Raw genomic sequence first — 23,371 nt, forward strand, 5'->3', positions numbered from 1 at the left:
CTTAAAATTCAGATAATGGCAATTATGTAATCCTTATTACGTCTCTTTTGTCTTGTCTGCCAGGAAGATGATGAATAAATTTATTACACAGTCACAGGTACTTAGAGCAATTCCTGGCTAAAGCACAGAGACTGTAGTAGATTGCATTACTATTTCTAAGCTCTCAGTGGAAGGTTTATACTTCACCATATGGACATCAGGCTTGGCCATATCATTTGCTCTGGCCAGTGAAATGGTGAAGTGATTATGCCACTTCTGAGTAGAAGCTTTAAGAACTAGCATATGATTCATCATCACTCTTTTCCCTCTGCCATTCCTCTCAGAAAGAGGCTGTCCCTTCATCCTCAGCCCTTGAAATGAAGATGATATGGAGGAGTTGCACAGATCCCACCAGGATGTAGCCAGAGCAAGAAAACAAACACTAGTTTTAAACCACTGAGACATGGGGATTGTTTGTTACCATAACCTAACCTAAGCTGACTTATAAAGGGAACATTAAGTAAGAAACAATTCAGGATGTATGTTTATGTGTCAGGACGTCGATGTAAAACAGAAAGGACTAACAGGACAAAAATGTATGACGTAAGCACTAGGACCCTTCCAGGGTTCCTATCTCAATGGTTACAACCACCACTTGGCCAGTTATCTAAGCCACAAAACAGAGTCATCTGGAATATATTTTTTTCCTTCAGGTCTCCTACATCCAATCTATTACCTCCTTAATATCTCTCGAATCCATGCCCACAGATACTACCTTAGTTAGTTAGATCCTTATTACCTCTCCCTTGGACTAATCTAATAATCCACTAATTTGTCTTTCTGCTTCAGTCTCCTTCCTCTAATCCACCCCCTACATTTATATGGAGTAATACATATTCCTAAAATGATGTTATACCTTGGCCAGAGACATTCCACATGAGACTTACACTTTAGCTGGACATGTATGAGTTGGCCCTGGCCAACCCCTCTCTAGGCTCCATAGAGGTGTCAGACCATTGCAGGTTCAGGTACAGGCTTTGCCACTTTTGGGCCATAAGCCACTTATCCTCTTCAAATCCAGTTTGTTTTCATTTGTAAAATGAGAATCATAATATAAACTGTAACTTGTAGCTTTGTTCTAGGGGTTAAATTAGAGTAATAAACTGCCTTGGCAAAATTTATTGCCTGGTCACACTGTAGAAGAACAATAAATACTTGTGGAATAAGAGAACAACTCTCTGGCTAGATCACCTATGAACACTTCACAGCCCTTATTTGCTTATACAACTGTCCCCCTTTACTAGAAACTAAGCAACTTGAGAAGAGGCTGAGCCTTTCTGATCTGAGCTTCCTGGGACCTAGCACGGTGCCTGGTACAAAGGAGGAATTCAATTAATGTGCAAAAGCTAAGTGATCCCTGAAATAAAATCCCTGAACAGTTAGAGAAGGGAACAGAAAGAAAGGCTAGAGTCAGACAGAGTACAATCACTAATAACTATAAATCTTCCTCAGGCCCTTGTGTAACTTCATATGCTTTTAACTTTGTGCTAAACAAGAACCTGGTATCTTGGGTGGCTATTCTCTTCTGTATTTTACCCAAAGTATACTTGCCAATTTAATTTACAGGTGAATTCACAATATACAGATAAGGAAGGTAGGAAAGCAATCAATGTTTCAAAACTCTTCAGTGTGACTACATTTGTTCCAGGGTAGAGAACATTTCCTCAAATGCTGAATAACTTAAAGAATGTTTTTCTGCACATAATCTCAATATTATATTTCAAATGTATAATTCCGTTGCCTATAAACAACTGATACTGCAAGGTCAGTAGAAGGTAACTCTCTAGGGTAACACAAATCAATACACTCTAAAGAGATGCAAACAGCTCTTCTCCCTTTTGACAGGAGAACCTCTCCCACGTATGTATTTCACTGCTTCCTGCCTGCCAAACAAAATCTAATTGTGAAAACAGTAGGGTTGTTGTATTTCCTAAGTATATAACTGAAGTCCAAGGATTTTTTTGTTTGTTTTATTTTGAAAGTGATTCCTTGGATATGGATTAAGGTTCTCAATGAACTAACTGGACATTTTTAAAGTGGTATTTTATTTCAAACAGCCCAAGAAACAGCTTTATCCAGAACATCCAAAAATTCTTGCTATAAATACCTAAAAAGAAGAAAAATGGAAGTTCGCCAGAAATGCCAGATGATGGTGTGGTTTATACTATAATTGTTACTATTCCAAAATTTTAAACATAATAGGTAAAGACAACAGGATAAACCATCTAGTCTACATTGAGAGATTATGCAACATTAATTTAAAGGACTTTACAATGCTAAAATGTTATTTCTTTTAAATAGTGGTTCCAAAAAATGGCTTATTGTACTAGCATTAGGATGAAACTTATGAGATTGCTGTATTTGACTATTCTTGATCTACAAAAATGGCAATTTTATTTTTTATTTACTTTATTTATTTATTTATTTTATTGCGGTATGCGGGCCTCTCACTGTTGTGGCCTCTCCCATTGCAGAGCACAGGCTCTGGACACGCAGGCTCAGCAGCCATGGCTCACTGGCCTAGCCGCTCCGCAGCACGTGGGATCTTCCCGGACCGGGGCACGAACCTGTGTCCCCTCCATCGGCAGGCGGACTCTCAACCACTGCGCCACCAGGGAAGCCCAAAAATGGCAATTTTATATTCATCCCTTTTTAAACCTGGTATTTTAATCTTGTCCGGAAAGATACATTGCCTACTTATCATCTATAATATTTTGCATGCACTTCTATTAGAGCACATGCCATACTGAATTGTAATTATAATTCTTATGCTATATTGTGAACATCTGTGGGCAGAAATCATTTCTCCTTTTTTTCATGTTCCTGGAGTCTGGCACTGTCTGGCATATAGCAGTTCTTGCACAGTAACTGACAGTAAGAGTAACACATATTCGAGAATAGAATGATAGGTTAAGAAAGAACATATAAAAAAGAAAAGTCAAGTTCTAGTAAGAGTTAGTATGCAAACTAACTGCTACCAGACTGCTCCAAAGCTTAATATCTGCTGTTAAACCCAAATATTTCCTGAAAATACAGTATTTAGGCCACTACTACTCTATATGAAAGAAATAATACCTGCGAATTTTCAGAGACCACTTCCGCAATGTATAGATCTCGCATTTCTTTCTCTTTCTCTCTTTTTACTGTCTGCTTCAGTTCAATACCTTGGGGCAACAGAAGGTGAAAGGAAGCAAAAATGCTCTAACTGGTTAATTTCATTCCTTGCTTGTAAAAGTTCTGAGGAAAGAGGGGGACTTCTTAGAGATGGTGATTCTAATGATTTAAATAGGGTTTTGGAATGCCTGTGGACTTCAACCTTTGTTATTGTACTATCTTTTAAATTTTGTCCTATCATTTTTATATGTGTATTATCTTTTAAACTTTTGAAACTTAAATTATGACACTATCTTTTTGAATTTGCTAAAGCAAACCAAGTTTATGTACTAAAGACAGCTATGTACTTCCTAAAGTCTGATCATAAAGTAAGGGAAACCAGAATACAAAGTATATTAAGACTCAAAAAATTCCCTAAGGCTGAGAGAAAGCTTAATTAATATTTTTGAGAAGGCTAGAAATATTGGGGGGAAAAAAGTATTCAAAGTTCCATAAGAAAACGTGGTCCCATATTTCAAATTCAACAAAAGGAGACTTGAAAGATTAAAATTAGCAGCAGCTCATTTGGATGTTCACCCAGACCAAAGGAGGTATTTCTGATTGTATTATCCCTTGCTTCGTAATTTAAAGTTCAATCCAACTCATTAGATTTCAAACTCAACTTCAATATTTATATTTAAATTTCTGATACTATCATATAAGATATTTCACATTCAGTCAACGTAACACAACTCATGAGTAAAACACAAATTCTACTTGACTTTACCAAATAAGAGAATTGTTTTATGATATAGGAATAATGCAACAGTCAACTAAATATGACAGGTGATCAAACCAGAACCTGTTCAAACACCAAAACTAACGTACTCTAGTTAACCTTGAAGGACTACTACCAAAACCAGTAATGGCGATTTCAGGGTATATGTCAAGATTTCTTTGATTTATATTTCATTTTGATGAAAATACTTTAGAAGAGTAATCACAGTAAAATTAGAGATGACAGAAATTACACAATAAAAGACAGAATTTCCATAATAACTGTAATCAGCACAACAAACCACTGACTTTTGACTCTCCAGTCTGCTTCCTACATCTGATTTTACTGTTTAGCCATTTATTATAAATCTGTAAACAGATGCTAAAAACAAGTAGGGTAGACGACTCAATTTGGTTTATATGATTAACTTGCAGCAGGTGAGCTCCACCTGCAGGCAAAGAAAAGATTCTTTAGAATAAATTTTAAAACAGGACTTTCCAAAGACAGGCTGTAACTACCGCCTTTCAGTTAACCTTGAGTGCACATTAGAATAACCTGTGCTTTTTAAAACTTCTCACGGTCGAAAAATTCTGATTGACTTGATCAGGGGTGGGGCTTGTAAGGTGACTCAAATATATGGAAAACATTGAGAGACACTGATTTGAATCTTTACCAGCACACATCTTGAAAAACATTAGGAAAACTCAAATATCATTTTGTTTCTTCTAAAATGACTTCTCACTATACTGATCCTTTCACCTTTTTCAGAGATTAAACTGAGTTCAACTGATATAAATGTCTAATCTCTGTTAGACCACAAAAAAGACCTGAGGTGACCCTACAATTTTTTAAATCTAGCTTTACATTATTCTGTGCCTCAGAAGTAATCAAGAGAGCGAGTGTTTGGTGGGGGTTGGGGTTCTTAACCCTTAGCTGCACATTAGAATATCCGGAGAGATTTTACAAAGTCTTATTGCCCTAAATTAACGTTATGTTCTTGGAAGTTAGAAAAGTGGTTACTATCAGGGGAGGAGGGGAGAAATAACCAGAATAGGGCAAGAGGGAGACTTGTAGGTAATGGCAATTTTCTGTTTCTTGATCTGGGTGATGGGTATAGGGGTGTATTTGGCTTGTAAAAATTCAGCAACTGGTGTATTTATTATATGTGCACTATGAAATATAGTTCATACAGATATAGTCTGTACGTATACTATATTTCAATTGAAAGTTAAAAAGTAAAAATGCATGTGCCCAGGCTTCACTGCAGACCAAATGATTCAGAATCTTTGGGATTGGGAGCTGGACATCATTTTTTCTTTTCAACATTTCTCCAGTGAATCTAATGTGGAGTCAGGAGTGAAAACCATTCTTCTAATGAATCACAAATGTATTCATTCATTTATTCGCCCACTCATTACACAAACTTTAATGACCAATTACCCCGTGCTTATTATACAAGACTCGGAGGACATAAGACAGTCTCCAAAGGAGCTCATTATAGGCAACGGATAGTAGGCAAAGCAATAAATCTCATGTGATACATACAAGGAAGTTACTTATAAGACCTGGAGGAGAAAGTGATTTGTCAAAGAAGGATTCACTCTTTTTTTTTGTTCATTCATTTATATAAACATCTGAGTACCTATGATGTTTGACCACAGGTGGTAAATGGACACAATCTCTGCCTTTAAGAAAATTACAGTATAAGGGTACACAAGGAAGAAAAAAAATGTATAACCGGATGTCATAATATCACAGAAGTATGAAAAAGGTACTATGGGAATACCCTGGGGAGTCAGAAGTTGCTGACCTTGGAGCTAAGATGATATAAACCTGAACTAGTCCAGTGGCACTGGTGGTAAAAATTAGTATTCTAGAGAAGTGCTTCTCAAACTTTAATGTACAAATCACCTGAGGATCCTATTAAAACACAGATTCTGATTCAGAAAGTGTGAGGTGGGGCCTGAGACTTGGCATTTCTAAAAAGATTCCAAGAGATACTAATGCTATTCGTCCACAGGTCACAATTTAAGTAGCAGGTTCTTGAGGAAGATGGTTTTCAAGAGGGAAAAGGCAAAAAATGCCAAATTCCACAGCAGAGACACCAGGAAAAACAAAAACTGGAAAGTAGCCATTAGATTTGTCAAGTACATGGCCTTAGGGAGAGTAGTTTCAGGGGAGTGATGAGGGAAAAGCTAAATGATGTGTATTTAAAAATAAATGGGAACTAAGGTGGTGGGGACAGGAAATAATGAAGTGGTGTTTTTGTTTTCACTCTGGAAGAGGCTTATTAAGTCTATCCACAAGCTGAAGGAAAGGAATGAGTGAAGAGAGAAAACTAAAGACAGAGCAAAGAGGATGGAATCATTTTGAATGGGCAGAGGGATTCCTCCCTTTAAAGCAGAAGAGAAGGAGATAAGAATTGGTCTGAATAGGTACAGCGAAAAGTGAAACGAATAAGAGTTGAAGAAGTTACTCTTGTTTCACAGAACAGGAAGCCAGGTGACCTCACGAGACAGAGTGAACCTGAGGTTGAAGGGAAAGCACTGGAGGCACAGCTGAGGCTGGCCTTGTCTACAGCTGTGTGATTCCGCTCTTTAGCATTCAATAGTCAAGGTATAGGCTTACAGAAAGTGGACTGGATAAGAAAGGGTGAGACTGATGCATTTAGAAAAGGAGGGAGGCAAGGGACAGAAATCCTCAAGAAATCAGAACAAGTACAATGAGAGAAAAGAAAGGAGAGAAGGTAAGAAGAGCTTTGGATTTTTTCCGCTTGAACCCCTAAGTACTTTTCAATAGAACTATTAGAGAAATAATCTACTCTGTGTAAATTTGTCAAAAATTATATTGTTAAATATCATTCCCCAATTTAAATATTAAGTACTCAAGAAACCTGCTTGTAGGTTTACTATCCAAAGTGATAAGCAGCTTTAACAGATTCCAGATGTTTCTTTACAAATAAAAGCAATACCACAAATTTTCAGTAAAATCATACTTTGAATGGCTCCTTGCCTAAAAGGCTGGGAGGCTAGTCTAGTCCCTGATCCTACTGCTTGAATCAGAAAATGACTGAAGGATAATGGAGTACTTCAAGCACATACAGATGAACAGTTTGTATATACCAAGAGCACTGATTTTTTTAATAGATAATGATTTCACACTGACATCCTATCTGGCTAGCAGGTATACCCATTATAATGCAACTTAGACTGAGCAGTGATTTTCCTTTAAATATAATTATCCTTTTTTACCACATTACAATTTTATAAGACTCTTAGAAGTTTTTCTGTTTTTTTTTTAACATAAAATTAACATGAGACAAACTGTAGTGAAGCTGGTATAACTGACCGAAAGCACTAATGATTTCAGACATTTGCTGAAATTTCCTTTATGATATCACTGAGATTAGGAGGGATAGACAGTATAAATCAGACTTGAAAAGACATTTAAGAGGGTTTTCAGGCCCATACATTTTTTAACCAGTTTAGACAAATTTTACTCAAATCTGAGGACGTCTCTTTTTGTTCCATACAATTGCTTTACTGCTTTTGTTGGTTTTAAACAAATACAACCTTCCACATCTAGCTAATACATTGTTTGTCCCAAATATAAAAACAATTCAGAGGCTTTTAAAGAAGAGATCAGAGAGAAATGAACTGGAATTTGACTCACATGACCACTGCTGTAAATAAAATTGGTCTATTTTCTTTTAGGCCTCTGAATGGGCTAAATTAGCATGACTGGTATATATATCAAACATTATGAAAATAGTATTTTAGAAAGTAAGTTGAATAAAGGGCTCAATCTTAATTTAAAATTAAGTATAAAATGACAAAAACTCTGATACTTACCGAAATGGGAAGGAAATCCAAAAGAGGAGGTATATGTATGGCTGATTCACTTTGGTGTACAGCAGAAACTAACACAACATTGTAAAGCAACTATACTCTAACAAAAATTAATTAAAAAACAAAAACAAAAGCAAAAACGAAACTCTGATACTTAGAAGCACAACGCTTGACTCACCTGCGGCTAACTGATTTCTTCTCCACTTCACTCTCTCCAGCTGTCTTAACATTTGCACTTGTGCCCTTTTTTAACTTTTTCGCAATTCTTTCTCTCATCAGATCCTTCTCATCACCATCAACATATTCATCATGCTCTGCACTTCCATATTCTCCATCCTGTAAAAATTGAAATGGATTATTTGCTGGGCATTCCATTTTCTTCTTTCACTTCCAGAGGTCCATCTCAAACTCTCCTTGTTGCATTCTAGGCCAGGTTTATTTTTTGTTTCGTTTTGTTTTGAACTAGTGAGGGCTTGAAGAATCTGCTACAGGCGGGAATACCCCCTGGGATCTGCTCTAGGCCGGCTATGTAAGTACTGTATAGCCCAGTAAGGGTTGTTGCTCGATCCACACCCAGCTCCTTTGCACAGCAGACTATGCTCCCTCTGGATCACCCAGGATATTGTCTATCTACATTCCTATTCCTTCCCAGTAGGAAATGTGGCTTTTGGAGGCAGTTGGCCAGCATACTGACCTCACCCAGGGATTAATGCAAGTAAAAGAGGTGGAGGTAGAGAAACTGATATTTCTTCCTACAATCTAAGTCATAGCAATCACTCCTCGGCTCAAAACCCTCCAGTGGATTCCCAACTCACTCAAACCCTACACAATCCGGACCTCCCTGACATAATCTCCTACAACTCCAGGCCAGCAACACTAGCCAACTTTGGAGTTGCTCTTCTCTCCAGCCTGAAACTCTCCTATTCCATGTATCTGCATTGCTGACTCTTTCATCTCCTTCAGGTCTCTGCTCAAATGCCACCCTTTTGGTGACACTTTTCTTGATCCCCTGAATAAAATGGCAGAGCCGCCCACCCACCTCCAGTACTCTCTATTCCCCTCCCCTATTTTACTTTTCCTCAAAACATTTATGACTCATACTATACATTTTAATTATTTATGTGATTATTGTCTTCTCTCCCATAATCAGAGGAAGGAGCCCATTAGAACTAAAATTCTGGATTGTTTTGCTTATTGCTAAATCTTCAACTTCCAGAAAAGTTCCCAGCATCAAGAGAGTGAGCAATGGAGGGAGAAAGGAGGAAAGAGGGAGGGAAGAGGGTAGAGAAGGAGAAGGAAGAAACTACCCAAGTGGATCTTTTTCTCTTGTGATTCTCTAACCAGGTGAGTCATGGTGAGGCAGGATTCTTAACTTGAGGCTTGTGGACCTTAGAGCAGTGGTTCTCAAAGTCTAGTCCTCAGGCTATAAAAAATGGATTGGCTCTAAAAATGTAAAATCCTAGCCCTCATCTCAGTATTACTGAACCAAATCTCTAGGGATGGAAATTTTGAGTGTTTTCAATGAGATGTTTAAGAAATTCTTTAGCCTTAAAACTTGATAACCACTGACCTAGGTCTTCCATACTTGGTCCTCAGGAGATATTAAAAAAAAAAATGCCCTGCAAATTCATAAAATTTTGTTTGTGGATGTAATATATTTCCTGGGAAGAAGGTCTGCAGTCTTAGTGATTGCAAAGGATCTTGGGACACAAAACAGATTAAAAACCATACAGTGTCATTAGATGACCTCACTCCCTGAAGACCGTAAGAACATAATTTTACATTAGGCCTTGAGCCTATCTTCCAGATTCATATTAATGTCACACAGATGTCTCCAAGTTATCTTAATTTCAAAATGCACATTATTAAGCACATTATTTTTCATTGTTCTCCCCACCTATCTTTTTTTTTTTTTTTTTTGCAGTACACGGGCCTCTCACTGTTGTGGCCTCTCCCGTTGCGGAGCACAGGCTCCGGATGCACAGGCTCAGTGGCCATGGCTCACGGGCTCAGCCGCACCGCGGCATGTGGGATCTTCCCAGACCGGGGCACGAACCCCTGTCCCCTGCATTGGCAGGCGGACTCTCAACCACTGTGCCACCAGGGAAGCCCTGATTTTTAATTTTGGTAACAGTTAATAACGTGAAGTAGCTAGCAAGATAAAGGAAACGAAGAGTTTAAAACTAATAACCTTGGAAGAAATTTCAGACTGGGTACATTGGGGATTGCCAGTAATGCTCTTTTGTGATAAAGTCATTGGATTATCATCTCAGCCTTTGCCTCCTTATGAGTTATCAGTGTAATTAATGTGATAATTTGTTTAAATTTGTGTTAAGTATTTCAAATGGTACAGAAGGGTGTAGTAGATAGTAAACACTCCTTCATTCCCTTTGAGCACTCTTGTTTTCCTAGTTTGTCTTCTGGAGCCACAAAGAAAAAACTCGTGCCTTTTTAAAAAGCACAGCAGTTCAAGTATTTGAAGACAGCTATTGTATAATCCCTTTTAGCATTTTGTCTTCCAGGCTGAATTCCTCAGTTCTCTCCATAGTTTATTTATGAGATGGTTCCCACCTTCCTTATCTTTTTGTTGCCCATTTTATGTACATTTTTGAGTGTCAAAATCCTTTAAAAGTTCCATGCTTAGAACTGAATATACATTCTGGGTATGCTCTGCTAGTCTCAGGATAAAAGGACTATAAAATCCCCCATGATCCAAGTACTATACTTCCTTGATCTGAACACTATACTTTTTTTTTTTTTTTTTTTTTCTTGCGGTACACAGGCCTCTCACTGTTGTGGCCTCTCCCGTTGTGGAGCACAGGCTCCGGACGCGCAGGCTCAGCGGCCATGGTGCACGGGCCCAGCCAATCCGCGGCATGTGGGATCTTCCCGAACCGGGGCACAAACCCATGTCCCCTGCATCGGCAGGCGGACTCTCAACCATTGCACCACCAGGGAAGCCCTCCCCACCTATCTTTTGTACCCATCTCACAAGTTGCCCAAATCAGAAACCTTGTGGTTGTCCTAGACTCCTCCTTCTCCCTCACCTCATAGTATGGAATCAGTCACCTCTTAGACCTCTTTCAAATCTGTCTCTCTCCCATCTCACACCTGTGGTCTTCTATCAAGCTCTCCTCCTGCCATAGCTTCTCAATAGGTCTCCTTGACTCCAGCCTATTTCTTCTAATTTGTCCTCTCTAATATTGCCAACAGTGATCTTCCTAAAATGCGAAGTTGACCATATACTCTTCCTTTTAACTAATACCCTTCAGCTGTTTCTCATTACTTTGAGGATGAAATTCAAACTTCTCCCCATAGCCCAGGAAGCTCTGTAATATTTGGCTTCTTCCTCCCACTCCAACCTCACCCACTCTCCCTCCTGTCATGATGCTCTGGTCACACTAGTTTGCTTTCAGCTCCTGGAACACATCAAGCTCTCCTACTTCAGAGCCTTTTGCACATGTAGTTCCCTCTACCTTTAACACTCTTCACTGCTCCTCACAAGGCAAGTTCCTTCTCAAACTTTAATCTTAGCTTGTACTTCCTAAATAAGGTATACTCTCTCCTTGTTACCATGCATTAGCATATGCTGTTCTCTGAGGAATCCCACCCTTCACCAGTTTCTTTTTTGATCTAGTTAACTCCTAATTCTCCTATAAGACACAACACAGCATCATCTCTTCCCGGAAGGTTTTCTTGACCAGGTTAGATAGCCATCCTTTATTATATATAGTCAGAGAGAATCCTCTCTTTTGACTATGGTAATAGAAGAAGCTGTGTTCTTGCATGGACAGTTATGTACTTCCTTCTGTACAATACACAGATCAATGGGTTTTTATATAAAGTGGTAAACGAATGACTTGAAAAACTTGACCTCTTATACATAAAGGAAACTCTGCCTTCTGTTTTATCAGCTTTAATAGCCAGTACAAATAATGAAGAAAGGTCACTACAGTCTTGAGAGAGAGAATCTTCCAAAATGTGTGTATGAAGAAGGAAACTACCATAAATGACTGGTATCCAAGTATTTCCCATACATCATGTAGGATATCATGCATCAACATTTAAACTTTTATCATAACAAAATAAAATCAATGACATCTAAATTTTGAGTATTCATGTTATGTTACATGACAGGGAGAAAAAACAGGCTAGAAATTCATATGTAAGATTCTGATTTTGTAAGGAAACACACACATACTATGAAGGCAAATTCCAATATCAAAATAAATATTTTTCAAATCTTTCCTTTTTTTTTTCAAAATTTTCCATATATAATTATAAAAGGTAATACATATTACCTTTTAGGAAAAATAATTTAATAATTTGTATAGATTTTGAATTTTCTATAAATTGTTCAACTATATTTATACTAAAATTAATACTTACATCATCTGAATCTCCTGCTGCATCCCCTTTTTCACTACAAAAAAATAAGGAAAACAAATTTTAGCTTCAAAATGAGACTAACAAAATTATTCAATTATCCAAAAATTTAGAATATTTTGCTGGGATTAATAGTTCAAAAACACTTCAACACAGGAATTTCAGAATGGCATTGTAGAGCAAATAGAAACATTCTAAAGGGAAGTTGTTTCTATACATAGAATAAAAGGTATGCTCCATTAACACAAATACAAATTCACTTGAATTTTTTTTAAAAAGCAAACAACCAATAGTGTTATTTTCATGAACAAAAGGCTGCAGACAACAATTTCTTCTATTGGCTTGATGTATTCAGGCTGAAGAAGCCAAATCCTTCAAATAAAAGGATATTAAGAAAAGATTGTTTTAATATAGAACTTTTTAAAATGAGCTACAATAGTGAGTACAATTTTAGTCCCCTTTTGACACACTGGCCCAGTGAATCATGTGCAATTATATTTAACAGTAAGACATCTTCCCTTATCAAAGAGAAGCAGCAAAAATTTTCTGATAACTCCTGAAATATGTAAGGAATAATACTCAGTGAATTGGCCCAAAATGTGGTGACTTCTTCACAAAACCCTTCAAATCTGATTTGCTTACTCATGATTCTGAGACAAAAATTATGCAAAGAAAAAGTTAGCAAAGAAATTTTCAATTAAACATTAAATTGTTAAAGCAGACAGTTTCCTAGTATTCAAACTATCCCAAGATTTAAAAGGTTAACAGCTAATTTTAAATTTAATTAGTTCAGCAGAGGTTGATAGATAGCAAGGAGAGTGAATGTGACTAGAGTGATTCTCTCCATTATGCTAGTAGCTCCACTACCCCCATTATCAAAATGCTTTAGTTTTTTGGTTGGGTTGACAAAATTTGACTTATGAGAACTGACTGTTTACTTCCAAAGGAAGCAAGAAAATAATCTGAGCCAGACAATAAGAACTTAGGATCACACTAGCACCATGCTAACCTTTCAACAGCTGGAACAGAGCTGAGATGTGGATCATCCTTAAGCAAGTCATGACTACTTTTGCTTTTTCCCTTCATGCTCTAGAAAGGAATGTATGATATAATCATGAGTGGAGAAAAATAGTCTTCCAAAAGGACAAGTTAACACATTTACGTAAAAATCTAGTACTGATATAATGTGGTTAACAAAAGATATATGTTCCTGAAAATTTGAGTATAAACAAAAGCTTTATAAATAGCAATCTTATTCTCCCATTGACTAAAAATATTTTAGAAACATCTTTCTTTCAAAAAGTGATATACCCTTAAAAATAAGTTTTTGATTACTATTTCCAAACACTAAACCCTCATTGTGATTTACCACTAATTAATTTTTGACCGATATATTAAAACTTGGAAGATAGATCACAAAAGTAATTTGAAATAAACACACACTATTATTCTTCAAATATACTGTCTATACTGCATAGAATCACTTTAAAAATGTACCCAAGCAACCAGATGAGAGCACCTACAAGGTGCTATTTAACATATGTAAAAGAGCCTTTCATGTATGACAATATTCATCAATGACCTAATATTTATTAAATACTTTAATTTCAAAGTTCATGTTCTCAATAAATTTATATTTTAGTAGGGAAACAAGACATAGTAAGATATAAGAAGTAGAACTATTAAAAAAACTACTACTACTATTATTCTAATTTATTAAATATATACTTTGTGTCAGGCACTGTGCTACAGTACAATATTCCCACCTTTCAATTCCTCCTGTCCCCAAATGAAAGTAAATAAGGTGGGCGATTAGCCCCATTTTACAGAGGGAAAGTAAAGACTTAGAGAGATTAGCGATTTACTGAAGGTCACAAAGCTAGTGGTATAGGATCTAGGATTTAAATCCTGGTCTGTCTCACAATGATATAATAAATCCATTTTTCTTTTCCTAGAGGCCCCTATGGACCCAGAACAGCTGGCCTGGTTTCAGAGCTGCAGACTATCCTACAGACTTCACCACAAGGTATGAAAACTTCAAATTTATACCTTGTATCTCGAGGTGGAAAGCTGCTCACCATCCCCACCCCTCAACTAATCATGTAAGAGGGAAGAGTATGAGGTTAGAATTGACAGGAAGGAAAATTTCTTTCTATTTTGAAGGAACATTTTATTTTGAAAAATTCATCACAAAATGTGTTAACTAAAAATACAGAGAGGTAAAAATACCTCTTTCCCTTTAGCCCCACAGACTTCTAAATTTGACAGGCTTTACTTTGAGGCAGATGTATACTTTCTGAAATTTATTTCCATGATGAAAATAATGGATTTTTAAATTTCTGTATTAACATGGAGTACTCCACATTTTCAAGACCTAATAAGTTTAAACATGCTTATAGTCTAGTTTCACAAGGCAAAACAAAAATTTTTCTCAAACAGTTAATCTAAAGATACTATTTTTTTTTTTTTTTTTTTTTTTTGGGGATGTCCCCTGCATCGGCAGGCAGACTCTCAACCACTGCGCCACCAGGGAAGCCCAATTTAAAGATCTTATTATCTGTAATTTAAAAAAGTCGTAGAATCTGAATTATGCAATTAAAATATATTTCTAATTCCATAACCTTACACAAACCAAGGAGTAATAAAAAGACAAAACATCAAAGAATTACTTGATGTCTGTCTAACAATGAAAACTGTTCAAAACCCAGAAGATGGTATAGTACAAAAAACACAGGAAAAGAAGATAAGAGCTGGACCAAATGAGTTTCAAAATCTAGTATTCAGTAATTCTATGGGTTTTAGTCCAAAACGTGTACCATTTGAGGAAAGAGAATGACCTCATCCGACCTCAGAACTCTGCTTACAAAATGGAAATAATAATAGCAGCCTTGCTTACTTCATACAAGAGAACTAAACGAGATATGTACAAAAGTGTACAAGTGAATATAAAATGACCTCAACTAGAATAAAACTTGAATATCTTTTTTTCATGCTTTCCTTCCTAAAATTTCTTCCTCTTGTGTCTTCAGCCATCAATGTTTATTTTCATCTATTCTAAGAAATAGTCCCTTATTAATTCTCCCCATGTGCCTCCCTAATGGGAGTCTCAAAGACATTACAGCCAGAGTTGGCCTCAGGCCCTCTTGTCCAGACTCTTAGTAACATATCAGAAAATGAGAGTTGCACTAATAAATAACAGGAGTAAGATTAGAATTCAGGTCTCCAGGCTCTTGGTCCATTAACAAGCTCTACTATTTCATTTACTTGTAAATGTTTGTTTACAATTGTTAGCTTAATTAACATTAAAAAAATCGGTTCTTGTTTATCTCCCAAAACTTAAACCAGCTTAAAGGGAAAAAAAGAAACTTGTCTTACATTAACTTTAAATAAGACTTTACAGGGCTTCCCTGGTGGCGCAGTGGTTGAGAGTCCACCTGCCGATGCAGGGGACACGGGTTCGTGCCCCGGTCTGGGAAGATCCCATATGCCGCGGAGCAGCTGGGCCCGTGAGCCATGGCTGCTGAGCCTGCGCGTCAGGAGCCTGTGCTCCGCAAAGAGAGGCCACACAGTGAGAGGCCAGCTTTACAATAGAAGGAAACTAATTAATCTGAATAATCATTACCATTTCAAATTTTAATTAATGTTTTAAATTAACATAGAAATATATGATCAAAAGCCATTTTTTAGATGTCCCTTCCTACTACAGTAGACTTTGAATCCTGCAGGCAGAGAAAACAAATTGTGGAAGAGCTGTAGAAATTGGGGATAGTTAGTCTCAAAGAGGATAAAAATGAATTCAGATATTTCTCTTTCATGCCTACTCCTTCTGAATGACCTATTTCAAGGTTGTTATTTATACCATCAGGTAACAATAATTTTAGAGGAAGAACACCTAATATATTTTAAAACAATTTTTGAAAAAATTACATAAAAGCAGCTGGCTCATTAAAGAGTTTAGGGATGAACAAAATACTAAATATATTTAGTGAACACAATGTAAGAAGTGCCACAGTAAATTCAAAACTGTAAGCAAATCTGAAAATGAACATCAAAGGGGATGTGGGAAAATTATATTATCTGCCACTTCACACCAAAGAACATAGAGGCAGTGAAACAGTGGAAACTAAACAGTACAAGTGGAAAGAAAGAAAGCAAGAGGCATAGTGGTACAGAGGAACAACACTGGTCAAGAAGTGGGAAGGTCTGAGTCTCAACCTCTAACTACCTCTGTGTGATGGTTAATTTTATGCTATGGTACCCAAGTTGTTTGGTCAAACACCAGCCTAGATGTTGCTATGAAACAGTTTTTTTTAGATGTGATTAGCACTTAAATCAGTAGACTTTGAGTAAAGCAGATTATCCACCAAAATGTAGGCTGGCCTCGTCTAATCAGTCGAAGGCCTTAAGAGCAAAGACTTTCCCAAGCAAGAAGCAATTTGGCCTCAACACTGTAACACAAAAATTATGCCTGACTTTCCAGCCTGAAAATTTTGGACTCAAGACTGTAACATTCACTCCACCCTGAGTCTCCAGCTTGCTGGACTACTCTACAGATTTTAGACTTGCCAGCCCCCACAAACATACGAGCCAATTCCTAAAACTCAAGCAATCAATCTTAATCTCTACTTCTCCCCCTCTCCTATATGTGTGTGTTTATATACACATATACACACACATATATATGTGTGTGTGCGTATATATATATATATATATATATATATATATATATATATACGCACACACACACACTGTTTCTCTCATGAACCCTATTACATTCTGTGACCTTTAGCACAGAACCAGAAAATTTAGTAGTTTGGGGGGAAAAAAAAGATCTTACAGGCCACTTAATCTAGTCTCCACACAATGCAGGAATCTCCTTAACATTACTGCTGACTATCAACCAGTGTCTCCACACCTGAAAGGAGCTTAATAGTCACACACACACACACACACACACACACACACACACACACACGAAAATCACCCCTTTTAAAATGGCTTCTATTATTGGACAACTCTCTCTCTAATTGGAGAAAAAAAGAATCTGTGTAATTTTCAACCATCCAACTAATCCTAGTTGTACCTTCTAGAACTAAACATGAACTACAAACAATTGCTGTTATCAGGAATATTCCATACAGTGTAGTTTAGATACAAATAAATTGGTAGGCAGAGTAACAGCCCCTAAAGATGTCCACTTCCTGATCCTCAAAATCTGTGAGTATGTTCCTTGACTTGGCCAAAGGGATCTTGTAGATAAATTAAGAATTTTGAGATGAGGAGATTATCCTGGATTATCAGGGTGGGTCCAAGGTAATCACAAGAGTCTTTATAAGAAAGAGAGAGTCAGGAGAGTCAGGTGCAGAATGATGAAAGATAAGAAAGACTTGACCTGCTATTGCTGGCTTTGAAGATGGAGTCATAAGCCAAGGAATATAGGCAGTCTCTAGAAACTGGAAAAATAAGAGAATGGATTCTCCTCAGAGCCGCCAGAAGGAAGGCAGCCCTGCCAACACCTCGATATCTAGCCCAGTGAAACCTGTTTTGGACTTCTGGCCTCCAGAACTGTAAGATACTAAATTTGTTTTGCTTCAAGTCACTAAATTTATGGTAATTTGCTACAGCAGAAATATGAAACGATTACAAATATATTAACATTTAAAAAATTAAATATAAGCAACTAGAAAGATAAGCAACTCAAAGTTTAATACAATTTAATGGGGCAAAAACATTTTATAAAATAGACTGGGGAATTCCCTGGCCATCCAGTGGTTAGGACTCTGTGCTTTCACTGTTGAGGGTGCGGGTTCAATCCCTGGTCAGGGAACTGAGATCCCGGAAGCCATGCACTGCAGCCAAAAAATTAAAAAATTTTTTTAAAAAAAGGGACTATTTAACACTTCTGACAACCTCTGTACAAATGGCCTAGCAGCACTCTCCAAGTCATGCCCAACCCACCTCCCAAATTTTGGGGAAACTTAAATTTCACAGGATAAATGAGAATAAGATAAAGACCTTCTTTATTCTCAAAAGTGATGCATTTTTCTATTGATATACCTTTTTCTGGGTAAGAAAATAGCTTTTTTATAACTTTGGATTTGAAGTTAAAATGCTAACATATACTGTAGTAAGAAATATTGTGTATCAATGTGAATGTGGCACAAATTAATCACTATTTTCAAATTTAGCTATTGAGACACTTTTATACTACACCTACCATTTAACCCGCCTCAAGAAAACTACTTGTCTGATTGTAGCTTATACTTGAAAAATATTTTCTGACATTTGTATTTAAGTCATACACAAAGATTCAGGGATGAACTTGAAACCAACAGAGACATTTGAATGAAACTGTTATTTAAGAAAGCAATATGAAGGGGAGGATCTTCCAGATAAAAACCTTTCAAATATTTGAAGCCTTAGGATCACATTTTCACTTAGTTTTTACTTCACCAAAGTATATCTAGTCCTTAAGCATTCCCCGAGTAAGATGTTTTTTGGCATCATCCCCATCCTCCTCATGACCCTGTGTTCCTCTGGACACATCTAGTTTGTCAGTATCCTTCTTAAATGTGTTCAGAACTGAACAAAATGCTGCAAATGTGATCCCCCCCAAATGCAAAGAATGTTAAATTCCTTATTCCAGAGACTTCATTCTTAGTAATTCAACTAGGGCTTACAGGCTATTAAGTCTTACACCTATTCAGCTGATTTCATTAAACTAAAGTACAGAATATACACGTACTCTTATTACATTTTAACTTATTCGTTCAAATAATCAGGCACAGGTTGACAACAAAGCACTCTTTGGGCAGAAGTATTCAATTAGCTATAAATCCATCTGACTGTACTATCTCCCAGATCACATTTCCTCATGTTGTCCACAAGAATATCATGAGAGACTCTGACAATGTGCTTTCCTGAACTCAAGATATGTTATTATGGCATCCTCCTATCACGCAATCCTATCAAAAAGGAAATGAAGTCAGTCTGGCCAGTCACTTAACCAGGGTCTCAGTTTCCTCATCTATAAAGAAAGGAAGTTGGACTAGATCCCTTTGAGCTATAAAATTCTATTATTCTAAAAGAGATTTTATCAGGTAGTAGAAAGATACTGAAATAAATAACGAAAGAAAGCTAAGCCATGGGAGAGAGGCACCTTGTCATGAATAATGAGTGGGGTGAAGCAGTGTCTGTAATCCCATGCTGGTAATCCATAAACCAGAGGGGACTCTATCTTATTTCTCCTTCCACATAAAGTAAAGCCTCAATTCAGACTTTACCAATTATTAACTTGTGATGTTAGGTTCTGGAATAAAGATTAACACTGTGGAGTCACTGGAAAAAGAAACTTGATAAGCAAATGAATAATGAAACAATTATTTTCAAGCCCTCTAGAAATATTTAATTTCATGCAACCACTGAAACTGCAAATTGTTCTCAGTCATTGTGAAAGACACTGACTTGACTTTGGCTCTAGTTATTTACACTTAAAAACAGTAAGGTTAAATTAAAAATATATATATTATTCAGTCACACTTTTCCAATACTCAGGCTAGCCTTCCTTCCCTTTTCTGGTCAAAGTTTCATTTCACCCAAAAGGTAAAATGTATTTGAAGGATGCCCATAGTCTGAAGAACAGTACAAAAGCAAAATAAACAAAACACACTCCCTTTTCTGTTCTCTCTAGAATTTATCTCATGCCCTCTAGAGAAATGTCCTTTTCTTTAAGCCAGTAAATTTCAACAATTTTTGCTTATTGTTGCTCTCTTTTCTCAAGCTAAACTTACCCATGACTCCATTATATGAACACACAAAACAGCTAAATTCGGTAGGCCAAAGATGCTGCATGGTGCTTCAAGACCCACTCACATATGGAGAGTGGATTGTTGGTGGGTCACGATGTACAGATATACACCCATGCTCTCCAAGGCCGTTCAAGCTACTATTCAGAACCCTGTGGGAGCGCTCAGGAAGGGCACTGCATCCGCACTGCTGTGCTTAGGGCTTCCTCTCTCAGGAAGCTGAACTGGTGAAGTTTCTCACTAGCCCTCTAGACTACTTGAGTATGAGGGCAGCAGCTTCTGTGTGATAATCACGATCATATTAGTGACTGATATTCTTTAGCTCTCTGAGAATAAAATACAATTTATAACATACAGTTTAAGACATTTGACTTTTGAAACCATCTTTCGATTGCATAACATCAAAATAAAGACTATCTGTATCCTTATTTCACAACTGTAAATGTAAATGTAAATATTATTGCCATGTTACAAAGGAAAATGGAGACTCAGAGAGACTAAGTTATTCAAGGTCGCAGACTATCTATAGAAAGTGAAGTGCCAATATGAGTTTGTATAATCCCAAATCCATGCTATTTCTACTGCAACACACTGCCACTCAAAGATGACACAAAGTTTACCATGAAGGAGCTCACAGCCTAGGACCCTACAAAATTAATAAGGCAGAAAGAAAAGGGTATAATGTTTGAATACTATACAACAAGAACACAGTCATACATTTCTTGTGTAATAAAGCAAAAAGAATGTTTTTAAAAGCAAAATATAAGTATCACAAGAAAGGTAGACATTAGATCAGAAAAAGAAAAGATTAAGAAAAACTGGAAAAGACATTTAGAAAAGATAGTGTTCTAGGTGTTGAAAATAAATATGACTTCGACATTCAGAAGTGGGATAGAACACTTCAGGCAGGGGAAAGAACATGAATGAAGACACACAAAAAGGAAAATACAAGGCATATATGTAGAACAGCAAATATTTCAGATCTGTTAACACAGTGTTTCCTACATTTCCCAGATAAGATTTCCAGTGAATTCATTAAAAGTACAGATTCTCAGGTTTCTCCCTCGGAGATTTTGATTCAGTAGGTGTGAGATGGGGTCTAGGAATTTAATTTTTTTTTAAAGTACTACAAGTGATTTTTTTATTACTAAGGAAGTTTAAGAAGCATTAGACTGAAGGACAGAGTTGGCAAAGGGGAGTCATGAAAGAAGAAGCTTGAAATAATAGGCCAAGGAATTTGGCCTTATTTCTATAGTCAACAGAAAGCAACTATAACATCTTAATCAGGCTTCAGGAAGACTATTCTGATAGTAATGAGTGGAAGGGTAAAAAGAGAAGGGAGATGGGAGACCAGTCTGTAGACTAGGGCTGCAGCCCAGGCTAGAGATAATAAAGCCTGGAACAAGGGTAATAGTAAAATAAATTAAAAAGAAAAAACAGATTTGAGATACGCCATGGATGAAAAATTGGTAGAACAGTTCAACTAACTGGTTGTGCAAGAAAAAAAAATAAGAAAAACGTCAAATAAATCCAAAATTCTTCTTTAGGGGGCACTGATACCAGGGAATTAGAAAGAGAAGTCACAGAACAGGGGGAAGTTTGGGAAGAAAAGATAATGAATTAAGCCTTGGCTAGGGCTTGGGTAACAAGTGAGATATTTAAATATAGAGATGTCTAGTAGGCAGCTGGAGAAAAGAAAAGTAAGTCAGCCTAGAGATACAGATTTGAGAGTCTGAAACAAACATTTGATAATTTTATCACAGAGCACCCTCAATTTAAAAGTCAGATAAGAGAATTGTGATGACACCATACTAGAGTTATCCTACTTATTTGATAATGGACTGTGGGTTGCAATTTTCTTGGCAGAGAGGAAAGAATTTACTTGGTCTTTCTACTGTTTAAAGTGTTTTACAGGTTTAAGAGCAAACATAAAAAGCAAGCTAGAACTATCTACAGTGGTATCTTTCACATTTCAACCTTGTAGCAAACACAAATTGCTTTTGGAGTATCCAGTTCACTATAATTCAGTAGAAGTTAAACATTATTTTTTTTCTTTTTTTACTTTGTGCAAAAGTAAGCAGCAGGAGGAAGATATGCTTCAAACGTTTAAGACATGCTGTTGCTACCAATAGAAAAAATTCAAACTAATTTCCTAGTAGAGTCAATCTCAAAGTAATTGTGCACAAAAGTTATCTTAGACCAGAAATTTAATTCAACAAAGGATTGACAGAAAAATTCCTTTTGCCTACACTTGCTCTACAAGGCTGCTAAACTTAGTACTGTCCAAGACCCTACGGAAGTTAGGGAAGGGCAGTGGGCTGACTGCATTGAGCTGCCCCCCACCCCAGAATGCTATGCTACCGGTGAAATTTCTTGCCAGCCTTTTAGAAGGAGGCAGCTTTTTTTTCCGGCCGCACCGCTTAGCATATGGGATCTTAGTTCTGAGACCAGGAATGGAACCTGGGTCCCCTGCAGTGGAAGCTCAGAATCTTAACCACTGGACCGCCAGAGAAGTCCCTTAGAAGGAGGCAGCTTTGGCAGCATTCAAAATCACATTAGACGCTTTAATAGCTATAGAAACCTAAGGTCAAAATTCTGATTCCACGACCTCCTAATTACACAGTCTTAGGCAAGCAACTTAACATCTCAGTATTGATTTCATCATTTACAAAACAGGAACAGTAACATCCATATCACATGGTTGTTATAGAGATTACATAAAATAAATACTTAGCACAGATAAGAAGAAAAATCATTACAACGCAGTATAACACGTGTTTGATGGCTCAGCCTGGGTGAAAGTTGTCTTGGGGAGGGAGGTAGAGGTAGTGAGGAGTTAATAATGGAGGTAAATTTTAAAAGGAAAAATAAAAATTAGCCAAATAAAGGAGAGCACACACTCCAAGCAAAAGAAAAAAAGGGGTGGGGGGGACACTGGGGAAGGCATGGATATGCAAGGAAACTTGACATCTTCACAAAACATCAGTGAAAAGGAATCCTGGCAATTCCCAGATCTAACATTCGTGATTTTTTCCATTTACAAATATACCTGCAGGATCATGACATACAGTGAATCTTTCATTTTGATTAGGGACAAATTTGAATCATGAATAATATAAGACTAGTATACTGACTATGACTTCTGAGATACCAGGGTGACAGAGTGATTGGTGATGTTGATAAGGAATAGGAAAAGGAGGTTTTCATGTAAAGATGGATTTAATTTTGATATCTAAAATAGAGATGTTTCCTAAAGGCAACTCAGAATGAGGGACAAGAGCCCAGAAGAAATATTTGGCCTTGTCTCCTAGAGTTCAGAATGTTAGTATACGTGTGGTAACTGAATCCATGCTATCAAATAGATCAATCAAGGATACTGAAGACAGCAAAAAAAAAAAAAAAAAAAAAAAACAAATTTCTTA

The 23,371-nt window shown here is 36.9% G+C and overlaps 1 protein-coding gene across 1 annotated transcript in view; it reads right to left on the reverse strand.

The window, feature by feature from the left end:
• Nucleotides 1–23,371, reverse strand: part of CWC27 (CWC27 spliceosome associated cyclophilin) — a 220,447-nt gene that overhangs the window by 168,688 nt on the left and 28,388 nt on the right. The window contains exons 8-10 of the mRNA XM_024753101.1: nt 13,154–13,233; nt 12,148–12,181; nt 7,937–8,094 (exon numbers count right to left, since the gene is read on the reverse strand). Coding sequence (XP_024608869.1) covers nt 7,937–8,094; nt 12,148–12,181; nt 13,154–13,233 — 272 coding nt within the window. The remainder of the gene's footprint in view (nt 1–7,936; nt 8,095–12,147; nt 12,182–13,153; nt 13,234–23,371) is intronic.

This window comes from Neophocaena asiaeorientalis, unplaced genomic scaffold, assembly GCF_003031525.2.
Source record: "Neophocaena asiaeorientalis asiaeorientalis breed wild unplaced genomic scaffold, Neophocaena_asiaeorientalis_V1.1 scaffold399, whole genome shotgun sequence".
Classification (NCBI taxonomy): Eukaryota; Metazoa; Chordata; class Mammalia; order Artiodactyla; family Phocoenidae; genus Neophocaena; species Neophocaena asiaeorientalis.